Raw genomic sequence first — 27,418 nt, 5'->3', positions numbered from 1 at the left:
GGTCTAAGTTAGTGCTAGGGTAGGGGCGTAACTAGGGATCTTGCAGGGGAGGTGCACAGGCAATGATTTGCAGAGCTGAAAAAAAGGTAACCAAAAAAATAGCAGAACCAAAAAAATGAAAAAAGAGGAAAAAAAGGGTAATGGGTGCGTGATTCTTAAAAATGCTACAATATGCAGATGGAAAGTGCTCTTCATTTTATCAAAAAACATTTACATGTAATTTTAAAACAAAAGGAGATAGATGAGAGGCCATTATGTGTAACCAGTGTGTTGCCAGTGTGTTACGAACTGATGCAGTTTTATTACGATCTCTCAAAACAGGTTGTACAAAGTTTGTTTGCTCACCAGTATATTTCAGCCATGGGAATCAAGATGTTCATTCATTTGCTCTCAGTGAATTAATCGCACAATCATGATTACTGAGCTACAAAGGGCTTATTTCCATACTACAGTACGTACATACACAGGCCCATATATTCTATTATCAAACTCATGAATAATGCATGAGGAAAACACAACAGAAATCACGACCTTGAAGAGTGTTGTAAATCTGATACAAAACTGTGTTCATTTGCATAAACTTTAAGTTGGATTTTCTTGGCCAAACTCACTTTAATTTTGAAAATTTTAGTGAAACGCAAAGGAACTAACCTAGACGTTTGATAAGTCATATACAGTATTCGTGTCCGTGCTGTATCAGATATCATATCTGATACAACACGGCCACTCATACTGTATATATTACTTAATCTTCAATTTATCTTTATCAATAAAATAGATATACAAATGAATTTTTGAGCAAACTAATTGCACATGATATTTTATGCAAAAAGAAGTATCCTCTATAGATTATCATATACCGGGCGATTGTGTCTTGCCGTAGGGGGTAGAATCTCGTAGGGCTGGTCGTCCGACTCTTCCGAGTTGCCAGGTTGTTGATATGCATCAGAAATTAATTCCAGATAAAGATTAGCGTTATCGTTATCTCCATTGCTATAATTCTTCTTTAAGGTGTTATCGAGTACAGAGGTCGAATTCTCGTAGAGTGTTGGGGATTCCAATTCGTATCCCGGGTTGTATTTGACATGGCTATTATCGGAGTTAATTCGGTTAAGGGAATGATAAGCACTTTTTGAGTCTTTGTCGCCTTCCTCGCCTCTCTTCTCCATTACATATCCTTCTTGAAGTGGTTGATAAACACTTTCAGCTTTCCTGGCGCTACCAAGGTTTTCGTACTGCGTCTCCATGGAAATAGAACCTACGTCACTTAATCGACTCTCACGTGACTTTTTAAGTAGTTTCTGATAGGTAGTATAGATCCCTTCCTGATTGACGTCATCTTGGGAAGGCCTTTCGGTAGTCCCTTTCAACTCCATGTACATTGGTTTCGATTCTTTCGTCTTGATTTCTTTCTTTTCTTTCTTAGCTGTATGGATGGCACTCGCGTCGGAGTATTCGCTTAACTGACTTTCATTGTTTGGCTTATTGCGCATGCGCTGATTTCGTCGTTTGAGGTAGACAAAGCAAGCGATAGCAATACAGATGACTACAAGTATTATTACTATCACACTGGTGACAGTTGGTATAAGGTAAGGTGGTATAGACTCTCCAGATGCTCCAGATGATTTGCCTTTAGTCGCTTTAAGGCCTGAAAAAAATGAAACATAATTTATTAGATATACATTAGGCATTATTCAGAAAGGGTGACACATGAAATTCGCAACTTAGAACTGATAAATTTGTAACATTATCTCTGAATGAGAAGGGACCACCATATTTTACGTGGTCATCCGAGCCACGTCGAAGCTCTAACCACCATTTGCAGATATTATTGATAGGCTTCAAGTGACGTCACAGCGGCTATGTTGGTCTACTAAAACGATACATTTTCTATCGTACGGGAATGGAACATTATTTCATGCAAAAACTGTGCATAAGGTTTATATTGTTTGGTACACGACTATGGATGTCTTGTCACGTGAGCGAAAACGCTTCATTAGTGCAAAGACTGCACTATATTTAAGTAACATGGGATTTAGTTATGACATCATAAACCTAGAACGGGGACGTGGGAGTAAGAAATACTAGAGATGGAACTAATATCATATTAAGACTATTGCATAATATAAGATTTGTATGCTACTCACGTTCATTGCACTTCTCGTGCTTACATGTACAATTCCCATTTAAGGGGTCACAATACTCATCACTGTAGCAACTACATTTTTCTTGACACTGGTTTCCATAGTGCCCTGATTGACACTTGTGATCACATGATTCACCAATGAATCCTTTTTCACAGGTACAGCCGCAATGTTTTGGATCACAGATGGCATTTGAAGAACAGGAACATGGTAGACTACAGTTTATTCCATACGTATTCATGGCACATGTCTCTGTACACCTTAAAAAGAGACCATATTTTTTATTTATAAACTTTACAACTAATACTTCAAGGGCGGATTCAGCCAAAATTTTAGGGGGGGCTAATTGAGTTTCTTCCGTCAACACAACGGAAAACAATATAAAAAAGCATCGTTTTTTTCTGCTAAAGGGGGGGCTTCAGCCCCCCTTTTGCCCTCCCCCCTGGATCCGCCCTTGTACTTTTCAGAGTGCTCACACGAAATCCGCGAAACAAATACTAACTTTTAGCACTAAATATATAGTGATAATTAAACAATAGAAAAGAAAGGATTCTGTATAAAATAGTACTAATTAGTATGTTTCTCAACCTTAAACTCGAGCACTTCCCTCCTATCCAGTGTAAGGTAGCTGATTAGATAATGGGTGGGAAGGTGATAGTAAGGAGCTGAGGAAGGCTGTTAAACATATAATTTACCTTGAACCACTATAACCAGCTTTGCAAGAGCACGTGCCAACCACGTGATCACAAGAACCGTGCTCACACTGACACTTCTCCTGACATCTGTTACCATAGAAACCTGAATTGCACGGCTTCTCACAGAATGTACCTTGGTAGCCATGTGCGCACGAACATGCGCCAGTCACTTTGTCACACTTGGCATTGTTTTGACATTTACAAATCCCTTGACAGTTGCTACCATAGTGACCCATATTGCAAGAGACATTACACTGTTGCCCTTGGCAACCAGGGGGGCAACTGCAGTCGCCAGTTACGTGGTCACAGTCTGCACCATTTAGACAGGTACAAGCCAGGGCACATTTTTTACCATAATAACCTTGTTGGCATGGCCGGTCACATATTTTCCCTTGCCATCCAGGTAAGCAAAAACAAGACCCATTGCGCATGTCACAAGTAGCATTGTTTCTGCACTGACATGTGTTTTTACATCCGGGACCCCACATGTTTGATTGACAGGCTGAAAAATAAAGACAATCACAATATGTCTTCAAGGTGGAGATTATAAATTAGAAATATATACTAAGAGATCTAGCTATTTATCCTAGAATTTATAAGGTTCTATTGTTCCATATCATTATGCAATCGGTTATATATATAATACACTTTCTTTCGTTCTACAAAATCTTTACACATAACATTTGCGCACACACGTTTGCTCATGCTATTTGATATAATCAGTAAAATATTTTACTTAACTTACTTACTTACTTACTTTGATTACAAGCAGGTCCATGGTAACCGGGTAGACACTTGCACACATTAGGCTTAATGCATGTCCCGTTATAGCAGCCATGGGAACAGATTGCTGTGGCAACATGTAGGAATGGAAATCAGTCAGGCAAAGCTAATTTACAGATCGAACCCTAAAACAATCTCTGGGCTGATCTAAGTCAGGGATGGCTAACTCACAGATCGAACCCTGAAACAATCTCTGGGCTGATCTAAGTCAGGGATGGCTAACTCACAGATCGAACCCTGAAACAATCTCTGGGCTGATCTAAGTCAGGGATGGCTAACTCACAGATTGAATCCTGAAACAACCTCTGGACTGATCTAAGTCAAGGCATGGCTAACTCACAGATTGAACCCTGAAACAACCTGTGGGCTGATCTAAGTCAGGGCATGACTAACTCACAGATCAAACCCTGAAACAACCTCTGGGCTGATCTAAGTCAGGGATGGCTAACTCACAGATTGAATCCTGAAACAACCTCTGGGCTTAACAACGGTCAGGGCATGGCTAACTCAAAGGTCGAATTTTAATTTAGCTTGTTAGTTTTTGAGGAGACTGAGGAAAATCAAAGAACACAGAAATAAACTTTAAAATCAGGGGTGGCTAGAGACATTAAAAACTCTTAGTCACTTGTAATGCCGAGTCCAAGAATCGAGACCGATTCAAGACCCCAGACATGCACCGGAGAGGCGCGAGTAGAGAGTAAAACCAATGAACCCAGAACAATCCTTTAATGAAGGTAGAGACTTAACAAACTGAGTCTATTCGCACATGGGATGGCAAGTGCAGGAATCAAACCCGATACCACAGAGGTACTAGAGGCGTTTGTACTACTGTTACACCACCGTTGATTCTGTTGTTATTACTTACGCGTTGTGCAGCTACTGCCTGTGGGTTGCCATCCGTCACAGCACGTGTATACAGTCCGGTATGCAACTCTATACATCTGATTGTATCCAACTTGGTACACAACCCTGAAGTGACAAGTCATATTAATCTTAATAGACCTTTTTACCTCTTGGGCGTAAAGTTTTCTCATTTGATACCAAGGGTTCTCAATCTGTACCCTTGACAAAGATATTCTTTTGCACGAGAAAGCAAATTGCAAAGAATCGGCTCAAATTATATACACTCAATTGCAGAAACGTTGTAGTATACATTTATACAAATATCTAATTTATTCAGTATATTTAATGATATGCAAAACAGAAAACTCGCTTTATTTATTGTTTGTTTCATTCAATGACTGTCAAAATATTTTATTCTTGTCCATTAGATCGTACAGATTATGAATCAGTTGGTTTTAAGCGTTGAAAATGGTTATTTCGTATTATGCATCTCATTAGATATTTGTATAAATGTATAAATGTATACTACAACGTTTCTGCAATCGAGTGTGCATATATGTCATACTTACGAGTTTCTGTAGCAGGTTTCATAAAGGAAAGGCCATTGCTGTTGACGGCATTTGTAAGTAACTTGTTTGTTCACACTTTGTTGCACAGACACCACGTAAGACTGTGCAAAACTAAATATAGAAATAGATAAACTCAAAATAATGAACCAAGGCATCTAAAAGTCTAAATCAAACGATAAATCGGTACGAGTTTAAAATTGTAGTTTCTACAGATCGTACTACTCAAAATACCGCCTGTGTTCCTTCGGATTATAAACTAATTTGCTCAGTGTATCATTACGGTGTCAAAATACAGTAAAGAGAACACCTTAGAGGCCTGGTGTCGTGTCCACTGAATTAGCCATTTCAAGACTGAGGAAAAGACTGGGTCGAGTTGGCATAGCAGTGCATTTTAGGGCTGGGTTTTAGCGTACATATTTCCAAGAACTGCAAGAAGACATCTAGATTTCGTTCGCTAAAACTGACCGAAATCAGTTGCACTGCAAATCCTACTAGAACCATGCCATTCTTTGTCTCATCCTCCAAATGGCTAATTAATAGAGGTTCAGGGTTACAGTAAACATAAGAAGAACATTTCGTGACTGTGCAACTAAGGAACTAGCTACTCTGATTCGCTGGGTTTAGGTATCAAAGCATTCCCACATATTAAAGATAAACTAATGAGTGCACAACTTCTACAGTACAAACGATTTTGAATTTCGAGGCCTCTCTAAACAACAAATGAATTTTACGCAAAATAGAAAATAAACCTTAAAGTGGTAGATAATTCGACAGTTGGAATATTTTGGTTTCGTATCACGCACTTCCACGCGGCCGGAGAATCTCCTTTGTCACTGGGTTCAATGACCTCAGCTGATCAATTTCAAAAGTGACGTACAGCAATTTTTTTAAACTGATTACTTAATAAGAAATCAGAACATGACATATGAATAAAGTTATGGCTTAAATGCTCAGTATAGATTATCATACCTTTCTTGCCTAGAACAAACATTTTGGCCATCGGGAATTAGATTTCCATTGACTTGTTTGGCTAAATTATAGCTCAAATACCAAAGGATTATCCAAGTAGCCTTAAAACCTGTCATTTTAGCATGACATTTAGCTTCAGTAGCTGACTAGAAAACTTCAAGGTAAGTCACCTAGATCGAAACTGTGGGTTTTCCTTTTCTCGAGTTCCTGTGTTCTAAACTGACAGGAAATCCTCTCCACAACACAGGAATGTCAATCTGTCTTTAGCATTGACAAGATCAGCTAATGACGTCAGGGACTGGTCTTTTTATCGGGTTTGGGGAAAGGGGTAGGAAATAAGTTATATTTAATAAACCGTCCCGTCCCCCCCCCCCCCCCTCCATCATCTGGAACATCCTCCCTTTTTGTACTAGTCCACCTTAGTTCCCACAGATTTCCATGAGACTTTTAAACCGCTGGAAAAAAATCACTATTTTGAAAGACTCTAGTAGGATTTCCACTTTAGTACTCTTGCTTATTTTTAACACTCTACACTCCCTCTCTCCTCCCTCCACTACAAAGTTTTGTAGTGTTTTATATCAGACTCCTATTATTTCCACAAACCTCCCTGGACGTTACTCTTGTTTATTTTTAACACTCTACACGCCCCACCCCCTCCAATGCAAAGTTTTGTATTGTTTTATATCAGACTCCTATTATTTCCACAAACCTTCCTGGACGTTACTCTTGTTTTTTTGTTAACACTCTACTGTTCCTCCCCCCCCCCCCCCCCCCCCCACCCCCCCTCCACTGCAAAGTTTTGCATTGTTTTATATCAGACTCCTATTCAGTTTCCACAAACCTCCCTGGACGTTACTGGAGGTGTAATGTTTAATGCAATGAACCATCGATCTTGTTCAACTATAATATTTCGTTTTTGGCATGCTAAAACATGAACTTGATTAGAGAAACCAGATACGTTTAGACTATGAAATAGTAATAACAATAAAAAAATAAAATATAAAATATAAAATAAAAAAATAAAATTATTTTATTGAAATAAGCCGAGTAGTTTTATAATGCTAGCTTCTATAAAATTGGAATCTTCAGTAATTACAATGTGTGCTTTTTTATATGTGGTTAAATAAAATATTTAAGCAAAGTTAGACTTGAACTAAGTTGCCTGTTATCGCAAGTATCTGTCATCAAAAGGCTATAGCTTCGCGGCCATCTGATAAGCAAATTAATGTCTCACGCAATGAGATGAATGATGAACAGATGGTATCTGGGGACGAAGCTTGCATCGGGTGCTATCCAATTTCGCTAACGCCACGTGCTATCCGATTTCGCTAACGCTATGCGCTATCTCATATCGCTAACGCTAGCTTACGCAGTTTGTACGCTACACCAACGCTATTTGTTTTCCCACCCACCCTCCACTAAGGTAAGTATAGGTAAGTATTCCACTGCCAAGTCAGTGTGACGGTGCTAGGTGGGAGGTGATAGGGTTGCCATAGTAACCGCTGACCTCCGCCGAGTTCCCGAGGCTCCTCCCACCCAAGCACCAACGCCAAGCTCATCTACGTGTGATGAGTTTAACTCGCTCTGGTTATTAGTTCCACATGTAAATCTAACTCGAAATTTCGAGTTTTTTCCCTCCCAGTGTCAGTAGGGTTCAATTAGGTTATAGATGAAACAAACACTGAGATCCGAGATAGATCTGTCGGAATTCGGTTTAAAAACGTCACAAAAAATCCAATTTTTATGCATATATACATATATGCAATTTAGAAGGTTGACCGTAACGAACTATACCAACATACTATGAAATTAATATACATAATATTGCGTGAGCATCGATAAAAATAGCGAAGCATTTTAAAGTTTTCGACGAGTAAAGTGTTGCATGGTGTAAAGAGGTACATGCCTAGGAAGTACTGATCTTGGTTTTTGAGTTGTAAGGGGTTTAGAAACCTGTTGGATTGATTGCGTTGGAAGGAAAAATAGTGTTCTAGCTTGTTTCTCAGATTCTAATTTAATCGACCCCTCAGACGATCCCTGAGTGACAGGTTACTGTCACTTGTCTAAAACCATTATGATTACAAGGTGATCATGTATCGAAAGCAGATAGGTTAATTTTTAACTCCTGGCTGTATTTCCGGCTCTGACTTGCTGAAGCTGGAACTGTTGAGTGTGGGCTTATTTGTCTCTCCATTTTAGCTAGACCATGTCGCTAGGAACTTGTAAGTTTTTTGTGTTTGGTTTGTGCATAGTTGTGTTGCTTGTTGTACGGAAGAGCAGAGGGAATTTAGCGCCGAATGGAGCGAATGTTTGCTCCAAAACCGTAAGGTAAGTTTGGTAACTCTACTGTTGTCTTGTCTCAAAGATTGTGCAATATTTTGCCTTTCAAGTTTTATTCAACAAGCTGCTTCTCTATTCCAGCCATATTTCACTTTAACTTGGGTGCTAACGCATAGCTATTCCATGTTTGACTTAAAAATTTACTGGTAGAATTTAGAAAGGGATATTCGTTCTAGAATCATTTTATCCGCATTGATAAACTGTACATTCATGAAGAAATGTTTGACCTTTTAGCATCAGCAAATATTTAAACCATTTACATAACCAAGTATATAATACGTTTTACATTTTGCCTCTTTAGTCATTTATTTGAAAATTACTTAGTACCCTTTTTATGATAAAAAATGTAATTATGGAAAGTTAAATTGGGGTTGGGGTTGGGGATGTATAACCTCTCTTCGGTAATTAACGATCTAATTTAGTTTATTAACTAGAGTACAAACAATATATCCGTGAAATATTAGTAATACTAACTTACACTACTTTATGCTAATTCTATTGTTTTCTATTGTTTCACTAGCACTGTTTTGAACAATTTAGTAATTAGTGTTTCACGGATATATTGTTTGCACTCTATTTCATGGTCATTCTTAATGGTCTATCACAAATCCCGCGCTCTAATTGGCTGGACTACTAGTGGTCTGTTAGTGATAAACCACTAGTATCAAAGAGTAGTGGTTTTGAAAACCAAAACGCAAAAATAAATTAATTTTAATCTAATTTTAAAATTGTTTGTATTCATTTAACTGATCGATTATTAGGTTTAGGCTAAAACGATTAGAAACCATTCGGCGTGGCTATAAACTCATAAACCATTCAGGTTTCGGGTCTACTTGTTAAATAGCAACGAATAGAGCGATAAGGACGACCAAGAAAGCAACTTCAGGTCAGGGTAGAGAGTACAACAAGACAGATCCGCTGGATCAGAGCACAAACCTCTTGAAGGTTTGAACCGTAGTAATTACCGATTACGTACTAGTGTGGCCGCCGCAAATGCATGCTTGCACATTAAAGTGCATTCTAGCTGCACCAACAGAGTGTACCATAAATGCAAGCAAGTTGTATAAGAAGCATTGCCTAACATAACACCACCATTATTCCTTGGAAGTTTTAACTCTACAAAAGAGGGGCCCACACTCATGATTTTAGCTCTCTCGTTACATTATTATTCGGTCTCTTAGTGCGTCGTTATTGTTACACACGGTACTTTTGATCCCGTTCGAACCAATAGTTGACACGTTTTTGCTGGAACTTATATTTACTGCTTCTTTCTTTGAGATCTATGCTCAGTACATGTGTGTAAGAATATATCCCTATCTATATCTCTGGTTACAAAACTACTATCTGGTTACATGAACATTTCGTCACACACTCTAATATTTACATAAAGACTTAGTCACGAAATGCCGTACTAGTTTTGTGTCTCACATACTCCCCCACTTAAAATGATGTCCTCCTGGACATGACAAAACACTAAACATAAATCAGACGTGTACACTATTCAAAGACTATCTACAGATTATAGAGTTCAAGTGAATTGGGTTGATCAGGCCCAATCAGTTAATTGCTGTCTCGTTTTCTATAGTCCATATGACTTCTCTTGTCCGCCGGCGCTGGGCACGTCGTCTCTCTAATGTTTCGTGTAGTAGGACGTGTGTAGTCCCTGACTAATCATTGTGTATTTGACACAGTCCCGTTCCAGTTTTTTTTTTTTTTTTTTGATAAACTATAAGAATAATATGCTAAAAATATATCTGTTAGTACTGCGGGTTGTAAGTGTTGTAGCCATTAAACTGTTGGCGATACACTGTCCATGGGTATACAGGTTGGTTGTAAGGTTGTTGAACTTGTCCTTGTCTAGACAAGACTGGTGGGTTGATGAAGGTCCCTCCGTGTGCAGGAGCGGGGTAGTGATACGTCCCTCCGTAATAAGGGTAAGCTGCGATACCATTTGCATGGTACCAGTTAGTCATTGGTGTCCCAAGAGTGTTGTAGGTTAGCGTCTGTGGACGGCGTCTCTCGCGGACTGGTCTGCCTTCCGGTTCTGTAGGAGGAACTGCTTCTAATTCTGGTACATTTATTTCACTCGGCCACGAGGCTTGGGGGTCTGGTTCAAACAAAACTGGAATCTTACCCTCAGTCGGACCAACCTTTGCTGAGCACTTTATAATTGTTGCTTGCTTTTTGGGTATTACAATGTCTCGCTTGCAAGTTTTAATTTCGGCAAGTTCGCAGTATGGATCAACCGCGCGCAGCGTACTCACTAGCCCTTCTACGTCGCTTCTTTTCAGATGAGTCATTGTCGCCGCCATACTGTCTACTATTCCGTCCTTTGTTTCCCCTTCACGTTTAACAAGTTCTGCGATAACATTGTACCCAATAATAGGTGTGTCTAATTGGTCTCGTGAAACCAAGAAAGGAACTTTGACTTTAGCTCCCTCTCCTCCTGACAAAAGCTCAAAGTCTATTTCGACCCAACCCTCAAATGGGAAAGGGGTACCGTTGGCCGCTGTCAGGTTTAGATTTTGCCCATCTAAAAGTTCCCCTATTTTACGCACGGTAGTCCCATCCATTTGTTTGTCAATCCAGTCTTTGGGGAGGATAGAAACCTGAGCCCCAGTATCCCATAATGCATCAGTTTTGCGACCATTTAACAAACAAGTTATCATGCATTTCTTCCCCACCAAATTAACAACTTTGGTGAGTTGTCCTGGCGTGAGGTGTGTGCGGTAAAATCCTTGTTCTCTCATCTCTTCATTCTCTTGCTGGGTGAGATAGCCTATTGCATTGCAAAGTGTTTTGTGCTCATTCCAATGTGCAAACTTACACGCACTTGAACAGTAATTAACACTTTCGCATCCCGAACAAAGTATGACTGTTTCTTGTTTCCCTTGTACTCCGCACGACACGCACACATGGGACTCTTTGTTTTCCCGGACTACTCCCTGTCCCCCGGGCGTAGCCGTCGGGAGTTTCCCGACTTTGTTTTGCAACCCCGCGCGAAGTGTTCACCCGATCCACATTTAAAACAATGACTACAACTTTCAGCGTTGTTTTCTTCACATTTAGTGCAACGGCGAACATTCCTCTCTTCCTTCCTTCTTTCGCGCGGTTTATTTAAATCCGATCGAATTGCAGCCACTTCAGCCTGAAGAGCCTTGAGCGTTGCCATGTAGCTATCTTCACTCTGTGCTTTCCCACTGCCATGGTTCTTTGGCGCTGGTATTTTTCTATCGTTTTGTTCGACAGGAGCGTGAATTTGATTAACGAGCGCTTTGCGTGACCCAGGACTCAGCTTACTCATGCGCTCAGACTCTTCCGACGCCGCAGCATTTAATTTCTCCATTAGCTCTTCGTCACTAGCGTCAGCGTTTAACAGATGTGGCCGAAGCTTTGTGCGTATGGATTCCGACTGCAGGCCGGTCTCGATCACGTGGCGAAATAAACCATTTACTAACGCAGAGTCATACTTAACAGTTCCTTCGTTCGTTTGCGATGCAAAGAGAACTTGTTGGCGCAAATCCATGACTCTAATTAGAAAATCTTGCGGAGACTCCTTCGCAGCCTGACATGCCGTTGTCAATTCTTGGTAAAGCTCTGTACTAGATTTCTGTTTATAATGTGCTTTTAGAATCTGCTCAAGTTTTCCTATCGTTAGCGCTGGCATCATTTCTAAATAAGATCTTAATTTAAGTGATGGACTAATCGCTCTGATCACGCCTTCGATTACTTCTGTCTCGCTGTATTTGTTCTTAAGACCAACCTCGATTTGCCTCAAGAGACTTACGAGAGACAAGCGGTCTTTGTGCGTATCTCCTCCAATCATACCAATGATACGAAAATCGCGCCTGAGTGCATTTCGTACATCTACGACGCCTACGTCACTAAGAGTACATACCGGTTCGATTGCTTCCTGTTTTGATGATTTGTTATCTGGTTGTAGAGATACCAACTTTTCGTTTGCTTCGTTGATTTGCTTCTGGTAATCCTCCATCATCTTCTTGAAGTTCTCTTGCATCTTCTCTAGTTCTTTCTTCGCTTTGTCGTATTCAGCATCCTTCTGCGCTGTGTTGCTCTCCTTGGTGAATTTGCCGATGTCTTCAATGACTAACTGTTTGTCCTCTGAGCTCTCTATTACTTCTTCGACTGTCCTCCGTATTTTCCTCGATAACTTTAGTTTTCCTTCATCTTCACAAGGCACCTTGAGGTGTTCTGCTAACTCCTGCAAGCGTTCTAGCGACAAATTTAAAATTTCTTGCTCCAATCTCAACTGCTGAGCCTCTAAATCAAAATCCATCGTAGCCGGCTTGGTCTGTTATTACACCACACCCCCAAATCTTGCAAAACCACGTTCTCTAAAGTTTTCTGGCGTTCAAACGGACATTAATTCCTCTTAGGCCACGTACATCAAGTCTTCAGTACCATACGAAGGGAATGCTTGACTTATTTGCGATGAAAGCATTCAAAGGAACGCTAATTTCGTATCCATGTGCGTCCAACACAACATCAACTTCTTTGACCACGAGGTCAATCGTCTTCCAGGTCTAGAGAACCGCCTTTTTACGAGAAATTCCTCGATTAGCGGTCCTGGCAGGGTCGCCAAAATGTTACACACGGTACTTTTGATCCCGTTCGAACCAATAGTTGACACGTTTTTGCTGGAACTTATATTTACTGCTTCTTTCTTTGAGATCTATGCTCAGTACATGTGTGTAAGAATATATCCCTATCTATATCTCTGGTTACAAAACTACTATCTGGTTACATGAACATTTCGTCACACACTCTAATATTTACATAAAGACTTAGTCACGAAATGCCGTACTAGTTTTGTGTCTCACATTATCACCGGGGCAAGAGGACCTTTGAGAAACAAAGTACTTTATTAATGGAGCTGATTCTGCTACACAGTGTTTGTGTGGCTCAGGACCCCCGAAGTTAAAGTGCCCACACTCTGAGTTTCAGAGGTTCTCTCGTTCCATTACTACTCGGTCTCTTGCCACGTGCATGGCATGGCAGAGGAGGCGATAGGACCTTTGAAACTCAGGTACATTCCCAGCGGAGCTGATGCAGCTGCACGTGATTTGTTTGGCTGATGACACTCGATCATTTTCTTAATTAAAAATAATTGGAATATCAAGTTTTTTAATTTTGAATCAGCATCATTAGGGGACCTTACACGTGAAAGCGATCGGAAACGAGGATTATGCTATGGCAATTCCAAATTACCGCTGTGTTTCTTGATTACAGACTCATTTGCACAGGGTTTGCCTCGAGTTTGTGCAAAATATTCACGTGTTCCAGTCAAGGTCCGTCGAGTTTCAAAATGTTTGTATTGTTGAAGTTGTGCATTCTTTATTTTTCTGTTGGTATTTGTGAATATCTAAACACTGATACGAGGCTAACCCTGTGCAAATGAGTCTGTAATCAAGGAACGCAGCGGTAATTTGGAATTCGAAACTGGTCTATTAAAATCTTTTAGATAAGCAAAAAAGATAAAAATTTGTAATGAATGTTAAGAGAAAAAAACGAAAAAGAAAGGAAAAAAAATACAATTAGCATATTTACAATTCAGATTTTGTAATTGGAAACGCAAGAAGACAAAAAACAAAAACAAAAAAAATACAAAAAAAAAAAAACAACAAAAAAAACAAAAACAAAAAACAAAAAAAAACAAACAAAAAAAAAACAAAAAAAAACAAAGAAAGAATACACGTAAGTCCACAATGGCGCACGGCTGGGTGAAAACGAGGCATCCAGGGTCAAATTTACGAATTACAGTATTTTCTTATGATTTGATGCTTATAATCTGATAAATGTTTGTGTTCCTGAATGTAAGATGAAAATAAAGACAGAAGAAGTGCTCAATTTGCATTGACACCATATTTTTTTCTTTGCATTTGGCCCTGGATGCCACGTTCTCATGTAACTCACTTGGTCGTGCGCCATGTTAAAACGTTATGCCGAGCAGTTAGAGAACGATCCATAATCAAGACGTTCGTCATCAGAATGCTTGGCCGTCACCCCTTCTAAAATTAATGGGCCTGACATTGAATTCTCGAAAGAGGAGTAAAAGGATAAAAAAAACCAGTTCCTCCCTTCCATAGTATTATTTACTGGTAATAACATCATGACTGTATTTTCTCATTCTTTTTGTGTCTTAGCTTTAGTCAAACCTACGCACAGTCACATCAAGTCTCATACAGACACAAGTCAAATTATAAATGTGGATTATGGAATTGGGGTAGATGCACTCGATACAGGTAACATGGTAACAATTGTGATGTTATAGCTTCGCAGCGTGGCACTCCTGATTTATGGGGCTGATAGAGTTTTTTTCTTAATGTACATAGGACTGCTTACAGGGCGGGCTATCGAACAGCTACGAGAACATCCTACAGAAAACAATACCAATGCTGTAAGGGATGGATTCAAGTGAGAGATCAGTGTACCAAAGGTAAATAACCTAATGCTAGGGTAGTCACTAGAATATCCTACAGAAAAAAATACCAATGCTGTAAGGGATGGAGTCAAGTGGGAAATCAGTGTACCAAAGGTAAATAACCTAATGCTAGTGTAGTCACTAGAATATCCTACAGAAAACAATACCAATACTGTAAGGGATGGAGTCAAGTGGGAGATCAGTGTACCAAAGGTAAATAATCTAATGCTAGGGTAGTCACTAAAATATCCTACAGAAAACGATACAAATGCTGTAAGGGATGGAACGAAGGGAGAGAGTATGCTTGTTCATTCAACGAAAAGAAAATCCTTATAGATTCGTTTCTGTTTTCAGCTATTTGTACTCAGCCTTGTGTGAATGGCAGGTGTTCCAAACCAGACTACTGCTCTTGTAACTCAGGTTACTATGGAAAACTGTGCGAAAGAGGTATGTGCCAGCACTGTACTACTAACATCTTTGTTATCTTTCTCAATATGGTCCGTGTTAATTTTCTGTTCTTTCTTCATCAGACTGTCCTTCACATAAATGGGGACCACACTGCAGACATTACTGTCTCTGTCAAAATAACGCTAAATGCTCTCCCCATACTGGTAACTGTACGTGTACCCAAGGGTGGGAGGGACAGTACTGCAATAAGACATGTGATCATGGTTACTATGGTGACAAATGTGAACACGAATGCACGTGTCTTAATGGAGCGAAATGTGACCCTGTTAGTGGTAACTGCACATGCGCAAATGGATATCAAGGACAGCGGTAAGTTTATTTTATGACTATTAATGACGTGTACTATCAAACAAAGGGATACCAAACTGTAACTGTTTCATTTCCTGTTCTTTCAGCTGTGAATCACAATGTTCTCGTGGTTGGTATGGACAGGATTGTGCAGTGAAGTGTGCATGTCTGAACGGAGCTTCATGTGATCACGTGAACGGCACGTGTAACTGTACAGCTGGATGGACGGTAATGTACTGGGAAGCTGTTAAGTGAACAAGTCTTGTAAAATTTGTACAGCAATAAATCTCGTTGCATTAAAATGAAAGTAAATGACGATATTTTGTTCATCTGGAAATTATCAAAAGCTTTGCTTCCGAAAGGACGCACAACAACCAATCCCTGGATGGGAAACTGCATTCTTTCTCAAATAAATCAATGATAACTGTGTTACTCTTTAATTCCTTTGTTGCATATTTAGGGAGACATCTGTAACCAAAAGTGTCCCGCAGGTACATATGGATACCGCTGTGCACAAAAATGTCTAAACTGTCTTCATGGTGCAACGTGTGATCACGTGACTGGTGTATGTGACTGCAGGCCTGGTTACAGAGGAAAGAGGTTTGTAATATGTACATATATACATTAGAGATTTATCCTCAAAAAGCGTTTTTTCCAATTGTAGTGACCTTTTTTTCTCTTCGATTTTTGGTTCCGATGGTCATTTAAACCGAATTACCTACATTTCGCAGCTTGCGGAAATAAAGCACAATCTACTAATTAAAGCACTATCTATCAAATGTTATATATGTTTAATTTCGAAAGACGTTTCTTTACCAGATGTGAAGATCTTTGTAAAGAAGGAACATATGGTCACAACTGCCATGACAAATGCGCATGTCAGAACAATGCCACTTGTTCACCGATAGATGGTTTCTGTAACTGCACCTCTGGATATAAGGGCAAGTTTTGTGAAAAACAGTGTGCAGGCGAGGCCGGTGGTCTTGGATGTAAAGTACATTGTAATTGCACAAAATGGGGAACCTGTAATCCATTCACTGGGGAGTGCGCGTAAGTACCAAAATAATATATTTGTTAAAACTATGAAAACCTCTCGATACGAGTGATGGCCGTGTGCTAGCGGTTTGACTGAATTAGTAGTTATCTCGAGTTCGCTGTAATTGACTTGCAAAGTGTCCTTTATTTTATTACCGTGCCGTGTGTCCTACCATTTTTCAGTCAGAAATCCTCTAGACACATTATGTCTGCAGCAATAATAAATGTCTCTAAAATTTTATTATTTTTAATGATGTTTTACAGCTGCCAGCCTGGATATATTGGTGAAAATTGTGGTAAACAATGCCCAGATGGAAAATATGGACCAGGATGCACCGCGTCCTGCAAATGTCAGAACAATGCAACATGTAGCAAGGTGGATGGATCATGTGACTGTCTACCGGGTTGGACTGGTGTTGAATGTAGCAATCCATGTCCGGCTGGTTACTTTGGGAAAAACTGTCAATCAAAGTGCTTATGTCAGAATGGTGCATCATGTGACCCCGTGACAGGACGTTGTATATGCGTGGGGGAGTGGCAGGGGGAACTGTGTGACATCAGTAAGTTTAAAAAGTCTTGTTTTCCTTTTGGGAGGTTTAACATTTATAATCTTCAGGTTTTAAACTTATCAAAAATTGTGTTTATTTTACAGAATGTAAAAACTGGACATTTGGTGTCGGATGTAGAAATCAATGTAGCTGTAATACGACACTAACTGACAGGTAAAGGGTGTTTATAAGACTGAGAAAAAAAGTATTATTTTTACTAATATGACGTTTTTATTTTAGATGCCATGCTTTATCAGGGTTCTGTTTTTGTAAGGATGGTTTTACCGGTGAAACATGCGACACAAGAATTGGTAAGCCTTGCTTTGTAGTTGGAGGAATCCTTTATCTCATCCCCTCGTTTACTCATTTTGTGTTTATTTTCTTTTTGACAGTTTGCCCAATTAATCGCTATGGTAACGATTGTGAAAGGAAATGCAGTTGCAATAATAATCACTGTGACGTAATAACAGGTTCATGTAACTGCCCAATTGGGTATTCAAGACTGAATTGCATAAGTAAGAATTAATTGCTGATTCTACAACTTACTACTTTTCTGTCTTTAATTCTCAACCATAGTATAATGGGAGTCTCAAAAGTTATTTATATTTCCCCCCAGAATGTTCAGAAGGTAGTTACGGCTATGAATGTCAATCTTTTTGTCAATGTGCAAATGGTGCTACGTGTGATCACGTGACTGGGGTCTGCTCGTGTACACCCGGTTGGTATGGTACTCTTTGTAAGCAAGGTAAATATATCATTATTATCAGTGATGTTTGCATTGATTTATTTGAATATTCTGTAACCAGTCCTGTTTGCCTGCCACAGGGTGCCCGGAGGGAACGTTTGGCTTAAACTGCAACAGTACTTGTACTTGTCAGCACCAGTCATCGTGCGATCACGTGACCGGTGCTTGCCTGTGTTCACCAGGATGGACGGGGAACCAATGTGAAAAAGGTATTACAAACATGACTATAGGCAAACATGATTTATAGTTGGCAATATATTGATAAAAAATCTTTACCAGTGACATTATATATTTTCACAGCATGTAAACAAGGTTTTTATGGCCGAGAGTGTGTATCAGCCTGTCAGTGTTATGGAGAAAACACAGCGTCTTGTGATCACGTGAACGGCGCATGCTACTGTAAACCGGGATGGACTGGACGCGAGTGCACCTTGTGTAAGGACTCTTTTTTTTAACATGATTCTTCAAGATATACCCTCTTTCTTTAGAAATTTATTTTCAATAAAGACCGTGTACCGTACACTTGACTAATGATAGTTTGCAACCATTATGTAATATTAATAATAATAATAGAGCTCCTTCATCTGGGGCTCAGATTTTTTCTGATATTTTCATTTCTTTCAATAATATTAATAATATAATAGAGTGCAAACAATATAACCGTGAAACTTTAGTAATACTAAATAGCACAATTTTATGCAAATTTTATTGTTTTCTATTGTTTAATTAGCACTATTTTGTACTATTTAGTTATTAGTCTTTCATGGATTAATTGTTTGCACTCTAATGATAATGATAATAATAATAATAATAATAATAATAATAATGATAATAATAAATAATACCAATGATAATAACAACGATAATATTACAATAAAGATATACAATTATTATTATACACTCATACATAAGTAAATAATATATTCCCAAGAGGTTTGATATGATGCAACTGCATATCAGTCGAAAGGTACTCTGAGAACATTGTCACAATCTAATATATATATATTAGTACATCACTTTCTTGTGAATTTGGTATCAGTTTGTCCACAGGGTACATACGGCAATAACTGTACATCCAAGTGTAGCTGTAGATCAACTAATACTCTTGAATGTAACCACATGACCGGAGCGTGTACCTGCAATGATGGATATACTGGTGAACGGTGTGAAAAAGGTAATTGATGGCATGACCAATGCATTTATATCTCTTTTTAAACTTTCAAAACAGAAAAAAAAAAAAAGTTTTTTTAACGTTCATAAGAATAAAAATTAACAAGAGGTTTCATTTGGTAATTAACTTGAAGTTAGGATTTTATAGAACTCTGAAAGGATTTTATAGAACTCTGAAAAAAACACCTTTGACTATGGGTTGAGAGTAAGTTCGCAGCTTTCTCATAAGAAGGAATTGAAATTTAGCGTGGAAAATTTTGAGAACCTGTAGAAAATTTAATTTCCAGGAAAACTCCTACAAGCTCTGCTCAGATATACGAGTAGAGTATTACACTACAATTTAATTGTCTTAATACTAAGCACTAGTAACTAGTTTATTCTTATTTTTGGCTTTATTTCAGAATGTCCTGTCGGTACTTTTGGGTTCAATTGCAGAGAAAAATGTCAATGTCGAAGTGAAACCATGCTTAGTGTATGTGATCACGTGACGGGCACCTGTTACTGTAAACCCGGTCTTCAAGGTGCTTACTGCAACGAAAGTAAGTAGATGTTTTTAGGGGAGAAAAATAACAACTAAGATTATATCGAACACTGAAACAACCTCTCTGCAGTTCTAAGGGCACTGCATGAAATTCAGTACCATTTTAAGGTTGGCAGAGGGAGGAAAATCGAAGAAAACCCCTTTTGAGAGATTTCGTTGCTTGATATTTTCATGGAGGAAGCCGAGGTCTAATTACCGCAGACATTTAATTTTATGAATGCAACACAGATTTATACCTGAAGTTTCTCATTACCACTCCTCACGCCAGAAGGCGCATGAGGCAGTCAAATTATTGGTCCAGCAAGGCGTTTCTACCCTTTGCAATAATCAAAGCGCTTGGTAGAAAGGCTTGCTATTTCTCACTCAACTGATAGTCATAATAAAACTGATCTACAGAACTACTTTTAAGAGTATTAAATTCGCTTGAGATCCTGTGGTTCTATTTGAGCAAGCTTTATTCTCTTTCTCCTATACCATTGATGTATAGAGTGGCAACTACGATTCACGTTTAAACCGTTTTCTTTGGGTACTAGTTTTTGACCCGAAAAAAGTAACACTGATAGTTCGGGGTAAATTAGTATTAAATTCAATGTCGGGATGTCAAAGAATCACTGTGCGATCTTAATGCTTTTTTCGTCGATTTACTGACAGGCACGATTTGTCTCCCAGAAAACTCGCTCGCCATGTTGTATCTCACACTTACTGAATTTGTTTTATAACCTATTTCTTATATTCGAATAATAATTGTTTTATCCAGCATGTCCTGTTGGTACGTATGGACAAGGCTGTTCACATTCCTGTAAGTGCATGAATAACGGCACGTGTGACATAGTTGATGGCAATTGCACGTGTTTGCCAGGATATGGCGGGAAATACTGCGAAGAACGTAAGTAAAATTACTATAAGCGTTTATATTTAATTTTATAATCATTACTATAAATTATATCTATAGATACGAGTGTCTAATCGGGAGACTGAATTTATGGTTTGCGGTTAGGGACTTACAATAATTATCTGGAGGGGTCGAGGGGTTCTGAAATGAGCAAAGTAGGCCTTAAAGTAAAGTTAAGCCCCCCCCCCCCCTCTCCCCCCTGTACTAAATTTAAAATAGCTTCTCAACCCTTCCCTTCTTGAAGATAAAATTACTACCAACACCCACCTCCCCCCATTCTACACTATAATTTAACTCCTCCCCCCCTCCCACTAGATTTAGAACCCCTCTCCATATAATTATTGCAAAGTCCCTTATTCTCAAGAGATTCAGAAAAAGAAAGCTGGGGTGGGCATGTTGATAGTATAGACCCCTTGCATTGATTTCCTAGAGGAATTGTTCTAGTGGACAAAACAATAGGCTTTCTTTTCTTATGCAAAAAAAAGAAGCACTATAGCTTTGTCGCTAAGAACAAATTCCTCTCGGGACTCAGTGCAAGTGGTATATGTGTAAAATAGAAGCTAATGAGAAATATTTCGTCACAATATACCCCCAATATGGTCGCGATGGCGTAACGTGCTAAACGCAATATTATCACTCCCTATAAACTAGGCCTGCTATTCGACAAACGATAAATTAGTGTTTATCATTAGAACGAGTGCATTTGGGTGAAGTGATTTCTTTATTTTTCCTTAGAAAAAGAATTTACCACGATTGTGAATTTTCTAGCTAGCGTTCTGATTGCTGACACGGGGTAAATAGGAGGATATACCAATAAATTACGTCAGCAACTCTCTAATCGCCTCGTGGTCTCAAGCACACGGAGCTAGCGCTTGTGCTTGAGACAGTTTTTCTTTCAAATTTTTCCCTAGTTTTTGTTAGTAAGCTGGCTACACCTTGTGAGTCAACAACATTTTGACGGCTAGATGGACATACCACGGAAAACTGGAGGAAGCTAGTTAAATTCCCTTCTTGCAAAAATATTCACTTTTTACCATTCTTAGTCCACTTTTGGCTTAATGGGAAGGATTTCACTCGCATTAATTGATAGTATTCTTCTTCTGAAACTTTAATAGTGAACAAAGAAACAATATTAATTACTAATAAATCGATCAATATTATTTATTTCATACTAGTGGAAGCGTCTCCCTCATCGGATCCTAGTGGTTTTTCTGGACAACAAGGTGGTGACGGTGGCTCGACTACTATTATATCCGCTGTCATTGCCGTTGCAATATTGTTACTCGTGATTATGATTGTACTTGGTTTGGTGTATTGGAGAATAAAGCGCAGAAATCCGGCTGGAGGAGTAGGGAAAAGGTATTTACATACTGTTTATTTACAAGGTATTTGTTTAATAAATTATTGTTATAGTGTGATTAAGAAGAATCTATGTAGAATATTTCTGTCAGTTACGCCAATATGGCGGCAAACGAAAACAAACGGACAAACAATATATTGTAAGCATGACAGACTTGTTGGTATACACCTATTTCGAAGATCGTTGTCGCACCAAGAGCCTCAAGTAACAAGCCAAGGCTCCAGAGAACGTCGGTACTTTTAATTATAATTGATATATTCATGGTCTATGCAAGTGGCTATAGCTCTACGCTAATTATCATCTCAAGCAGCCTTGCTTGGAGCAATTTGTGAAGTAAATAAATGAAAATGCACCATACCTTAGCTAAAAGTATCGGCGTTCTCTGCGGTCTTGTCTTGTTGCTTGAGGCTTTTGGTGTGACAACGATTTCTGAAATAGGTGTCTATGACAAAGCTGATGATGGCGGTTATGACGTCACACTGAATGATGCAATCGACAACATGGCTGCCATACTGGTGTACATTACGAACGAGAAAAGCTCAAATGATGTGGTTACCTCCATGCAATAAATATTTTATTTAACAGAGACATGCGATTGCGGCCATGCATGTTGGATTACACGAAGATCAGCTAAAAAGTATTTGTTAACAAAAACTTTTTTGGTCCCAGGTTATGTCTTTATTGTGAATAATATTAGATTTATCAAAGTTTCTTTTGATTTCAGGTTAACTGCAAGAAAATTAATCCCTTCGCGCTGCAAGGGAAGGAATGGTAAGATGTACATTCTTATTAGTCCCCTTCACAGTTCCCTCTCCATCTTCAAAGGTAGCCGTACCTTTGCATCGAAGCGAGACGAACGTTGAGCTTACAATGATAGAAACATTTGAATAATTGTTCAAGGTGTTAAAAAAGGTCTCTAGCTCGCCGTTCGTCCTCGCTTCAATGCAAATGCACTGCCAGCTTTCAATATGGTGCTGTGAACTGTGAAAGGGACTATTGTTCACTTTAGTTTTATGCCGGGATAGTGATAACACTTTTTTTTATTAATATTGTAGCCGCTATAGGACTACCAGAGAACAGAGAACAAAAATTTAGTTTCGCATACGAAAAATTTAGTCGGTCTTAATAGACATACTCTTACATGTCATATTTAAGCAGCATTCAAATGGACTTTTTAAATGCATGGCTGCCTACACATGACATTCTGGTTTCTCTAAAACAAACAAAACAACATAACCATGCAAACGTTCGTTTTATCGACCCCTAAAGCTCTGTTGCTATAAGCAATGGTCTATTGGAAATTTTACGTTTTTTTTCCCTCTCTAAAGGCCAGTTTAGACGGTACGATTTTTGCCTACAACTATCGTATACAACACGCTCTCGTCTGTCGTAGGCGAGTTGTAGGCTTGATTTACACGCTACGACTCGAGTTGTAGGATGGCGCGAGCGTGTTGTATACGATAGTTGTAGGCGAAAATCGTACCGTCTAAACCGGCCTTAACAGTCGCGCTTCTCACTTCAATAAGTGCACATCAGGGCCCCGTTGTACGAAGGGTGGATAGCGCTATCCGACAGATGCATCCATATCCAGTGGATAAACCGATGATGTTATCCAATAAATCTATCCAATTTACCCACCCTTTGTACAACCGGGCCCTGTGCTATATTCTACGTGCTTTTCCAAGAGCTGGGAAACACGCTATCCAAATTAATGATGCTACCTTTAATTCGCAATGATTAAAACGTTTCTTTTTTGTTCATTTTCATAAGATCGAGATTCCGTGAGCCATCAAGATCCAGCGGACATCGCCATGAATCCAATCTATGACAGTGCCACAGAGACAAAACCAAAGAGCCACACCAACACTTCTGTTACGAATCCAAATTACGACATGACGATTGCTACACAGGCTCGTATAGCGTCGAACAATAACAGTGCATCACCCACTGAAGCAACGGATAATCCCCTGTACGAGTCCTCTACAGACGCCGTGGCTCAGGGAGGAAACCCTATATACGAGAGTTACACAGACCAGGAACAGAACCCTCTCTATGAAACTGGGCCTGAGCCGTTTTCAGCTCCCCCTGCCTGCCCTAGAGGAATTAATCCGATTTATGATGGAGTCCCAGAAGATTACTGCGGTGGGGGGACCGTAGATACAGGAGCAAATCCTGTGTACGAAGCTGGCTTTAACAGCGAAGAAGTGGACAATGGTGCAGATTTGCGCTTCAATCCCATTTACGAAATGAGTGAAGTGATCGGAACTCAAGCCAATAAGATACAAGCCGTAGATCCTATCTATTCTGACGCAGGTGATCCTGATTACGACAACGTCACTACCGGAAGCAGCAGAACCGGAAATGATGTGGATATGAACCCTTTATACGAAGCAACAAGTGATGTACAGTCAGATTGTCGTGAGCGGAAACCGCGGGGTTTTTCTCTAAACCGCAGCGAGGCTGCATATTCAAAGATTGATGCTGACCCGAGTGATGCGTGTTACGATAATGAGGGACTGGACGTCGTGAACGACTTGTATGGAAATATAGATACAAATCACGAGAAATCAATTTGATATAAAATATTATATTACACAAATCAGTCAAACTGGCCTTTCTGATGAAGTTGCGCAGAAAACATTTAACGAGTAAAAAGCGCGCTAAATCATGGGGCTGTTTTTAGTGGACGCTATTTTTTCAAAATGGCGGAATGCTTATGACATCCTATGAAAATCAAACCGAAAGTCAAAGTAAATGCGTTACTCGATTCAAAAAGTTAACCTATGAAACAAAAAAGAATAAAAAGGCCAATAATTCATCATACTCGTTATGAATTTTTAGCGCAACTTCCACTAATACGTTCTTATATTTTCTCTGCAAAATCTTAGGTCCTGGCCTAACGAGGAAACCTGTTTACCGCGCGCATGTTTCCCCGATTTTTAGTTTAGCCTGATGCGAAACATTGCTACGTGCAACAAATATAATGTTGCTTCCAAGCCGAAACAAAACGTTTTTACATTGACGTCAGTGATCAGTCATCGTTTTTTCATTCAAATTTTCCAATCGTTTATCAAAATATCCCTTTAGTAGCACTAAATGGAGTTCTGCTTGGTAAACTATAATCGATACGTGACGTCTCTCATATAAAGTATATTCAATGTTCTTTGGGGGAAATAATTATTATTGTAGCTGATGTAGAGATGTAGATAACATAGATTTGCTAGCAATGTACGTTCTTACAAGCCCTTTTTCACTTAAAACGGAAAAAAGGGGGAAAACACTAATCTTGATGACGGTGTGCAACTTTAAGCGAACATTCTTGTGAAAAAAGGCTAATTTCTAATGATGTGTTTTAGTGATAGTTTTTAAAAATTCATATCATATATCATATATTTTCGAAGAAAATAATAATATCAGTATAAATCTATATATTGTCAATGTTTGAAGATAGCAATAGCTCTTAAGAAAAAACACTACGATATCACATAAATATTTGACATAGAGACCGTCTCTATATCTAAAGAAATAAGATATATTTATATAATTATCGTTGGTCTTTAAAGATAAAATAAATATAATCAATACTTCAAAGTCAAATCAAGTCTTTAAGGATAAAATAAATATAATCAATATTTTCTATGCTACTTTTGTAGCTCATAAATCAATTTGTCTTCAAATGAAAATCATGTATGGACCTTAATATTACATCCCATTCTTTTTCCTGGTGTTTCTCCCTCGTATTCCGGTAAAACTGAACCGTCTTAAGCCCCGTTTACATTGGCGATTTTTGCGCGATTTTTGTGGCAATGTTCGGAAACATAAAATCTTTTGTCTCATCCTTCAAAAGAGACATTCGTAAAGGAAAATTTTGGTATCCTGAATAAAACTTTACGAGTAAATTCTTTACCATTATTTATTATGGACAGAATCGCCAAAAAAATCGCAGCAAAAATCGTTAGTGTAAACGGGGCTTTAAGATGCACCAATTTTACCTAAGAGGCATTATATGGGTGTCAGTTCCGTGATATACTGATGCAAACAGCAAGCCAAGCCAGTGAAAAAAGAGAAAACCCGTTTAAGAAAGGTGAGGAAGCACGGGTGACGTAGCATATTCTCTATCCCAGACCCTACTTTTTAGCCAAATATTAACCCTATGATTTGATTAATGAGTAGGCTTTGCGAACATGAATGGGCTTCTCATCAACGGCAACGCGCGTTCGAGTCCCGCTGGGCTCGGTGTTGTATGTGAGAAAAGTTAAGTTGGTCATGTGCTGTGCTTCGAGGGCTTTTCTCCTTCAACTCCCAAATCCCAATTCGATCATGAAAGGAGGACGCCACAAGTTTGTTAGCCAGTGGCTAACCCTTTTAAACCAAGGACGTCGTGTCACTATTATGAAGCGTTTCTCCCAGGTAGGGCGTCCCGGCCTGTGTTTTAAAATAAGCAGTGCATGCTTTACCGGCCCTTTGGCTGAAAGAAAGGGGAAAAACCCCGGAAATATTAAAGGTGATTTATATCACCAACTTTTCAGTTCTCGATGAAGAACATCCGGCTGGCATTCCTCGAGCCATTTTCCTTGATTGGTGGCGGGTAAGCAATATCCGGGGAGAAAACGCTATATATCATGCGGTACATGACTCTTTCCATGCGATGACACAGAATGACATATAAAATTAAAAACCATGTAACTTTTAGATATACAAAAAATATTATATAGCTTGGATTGTACGCGCGCGTTGATTGGTAGGAAACTGTGCTTTATTAGTGAACGAAGCACTGTGATGACGCCATGCATCCGCGCGCGCGAAGTGCTGCTAGATCCTGCGAAAGTCTTTCTTTTTGCGTAAATAAATTCGATACATAAAAAGAAAATGACTAGCTATGTAATAAAACGAATAAAAAAAAAAAAGCTTTTTCCATGCTCAATTTAGTAATAAAGCACTTACGAAGTTAAATATTAAAAAAACATGATAATGAATAACGTTTTTACTCTGTGGACTAATACGTAGGCGTTTTGAATACCACATGTGACTAGTAACAAGGAAACTTAAACGCTGGGTAAAAAAGCTTGCAAAAGTACTGATATGACATTTCGAAAGTTAGTACAGTAAAAACCCGCATAAAAGAACACCCATATTTGGAGTTGAGGCTGATTTTGTCCTTATTTAACGGGTGTTTACTGAAAAATCAGCCTGAAGGTGTTCTTACGGTGTTCTTAAAATAAATGTTTCTAAAATATATAACAGTATTACTATAGATAGCTAGACTACCAATACATGTAGATGATATCAATATGTAAGTTCAAAAATGTTATTAAAAAATTCTTGACTGCAATAATTAGATCTTATTAACCGAGCGGGAGGTCTGTACGGGATAATCTTGACCGAGGTCAAGATTATCCCGTACAGACCGAGCAAGCTCGGTTGATAAGAGTTTTATTATTTAACAATTTCTTATTGAAAAGGACAAAATGTTTTCGCCGTAAGATTAATGTGCGATCGGACCGGTTAATACCGGAGAATCTAGACCAGTCCGCGATGCGATCTATCCAATCAGATTGCTCGATTTGCTAGTGTGTCCAGGCTCTA

At 38.9% G+C, this 27,418-nt stretch overlaps 2 protein-coding genes across 4 annotated transcripts; one reads left to right on the top strand and one right to left on the bottom strand.

Annotated features, from left to right (window-relative positions):
* Window positions 1–279: 279 nt before the first annotated feature.
* Window positions 280–6,183, bottom strand: LOC116297679 (uncharacterized). 3 transcript variants are annotated; one of them, XM_031705952.2, is made up of 7 exons: window positions 6,004–6,183; window positions 5,035–5,145; window positions 4,488–4,591; window positions 3,597–3,689; window positions 2,840–3,341; window positions 2,148–2,404; window positions 280–1,648 (listed from the first exon to the last, which is right to left on the bottom strand). In XM_031705952.2, exons 1-7 carry the CDS (start codon window positions 6,117–6,119, stop codon window positions 843–845), a joined length of 1,989 nt encoding a protein of 662 aa, XP_031561812.2. In that variant the 5' UTR covers window positions 6,120–6,183; the 3' UTR covers window positions 280–842. The 3 variants fall into 3 exon arrangements, with proteins under 3 accessions (XP_031561812.2, XP_031561811.2, XP_031561813.2); XM_031705951.2 differs by lacking the exon at window positions 6,004–6,183 and adding an exon at window positions 5,254–5,351; XM_031705953.2 differs by lacking the exon at window positions 6,004–6,183 and adding an exon at window positions 5,266–5,338.
* A 1,884-nt stretch (window positions 6,184–8,067) lies between these two features.
* On the top strand, window positions 8,068–25,455 carry LOC116297675 (uncharacterized). The gene is made up of 21 exons (XM_089027324.1): window positions 8,068–8,331; window positions 14,508–14,606; window positions 14,697–14,800; window positions 15,140–15,232; window positions 15,316–15,562; window positions 15,649–15,769; window positions 16,002–16,141; window positions 16,361–16,591; window positions 16,841–17,136; window positions 17,229–17,298; window positions 17,365–17,435; window positions 17,517–17,639; window positions 17,741–17,869; window positions 17,950–18,078; window positions 18,170–18,304; window positions 18,909–19,043; window positions 19,441–19,578; window positions 20,338–20,466; window positions 21,648–21,831; window positions 22,557–22,603; window positions 23,603–25,455. Exons 1-21 carry the CDS (start codon window positions 8,210–8,212, stop codon window positions 24,406–24,408), a joined length of 3,549 nt encoding a protein of 1,182 aa, XP_088883450.1. The 5' UTR covers window positions 8,068–8,209; the 3' UTR covers window positions 24,409–25,455.
* The last annotated feature ends 1,963 nt before the right edge of the window (window positions 25,456–27,418 follow it).

Source organism: Actinia tenebrosa, unplaced genomic scaffold (assembly GCF_029948245.1).
Source record: "Actinia tenebrosa isolate PJP-AT-01 unplaced genomic scaffold, QUT_ActTen_1.0 PGA_scaffold11__36_contigs__length_13525064, whole genome shotgun sequence".
Taxonomy (NCBI): domain Eukaryota; kingdom Metazoa; phylum Cnidaria; class Anthozoa; order Actiniaria; family Actiniidae; genus Actinia; species Actinia tenebrosa.
Note: the sequence above shows the minus strand (reverse complement) of the source record. Positions and strands in the feature narration are given on the sequence as shown.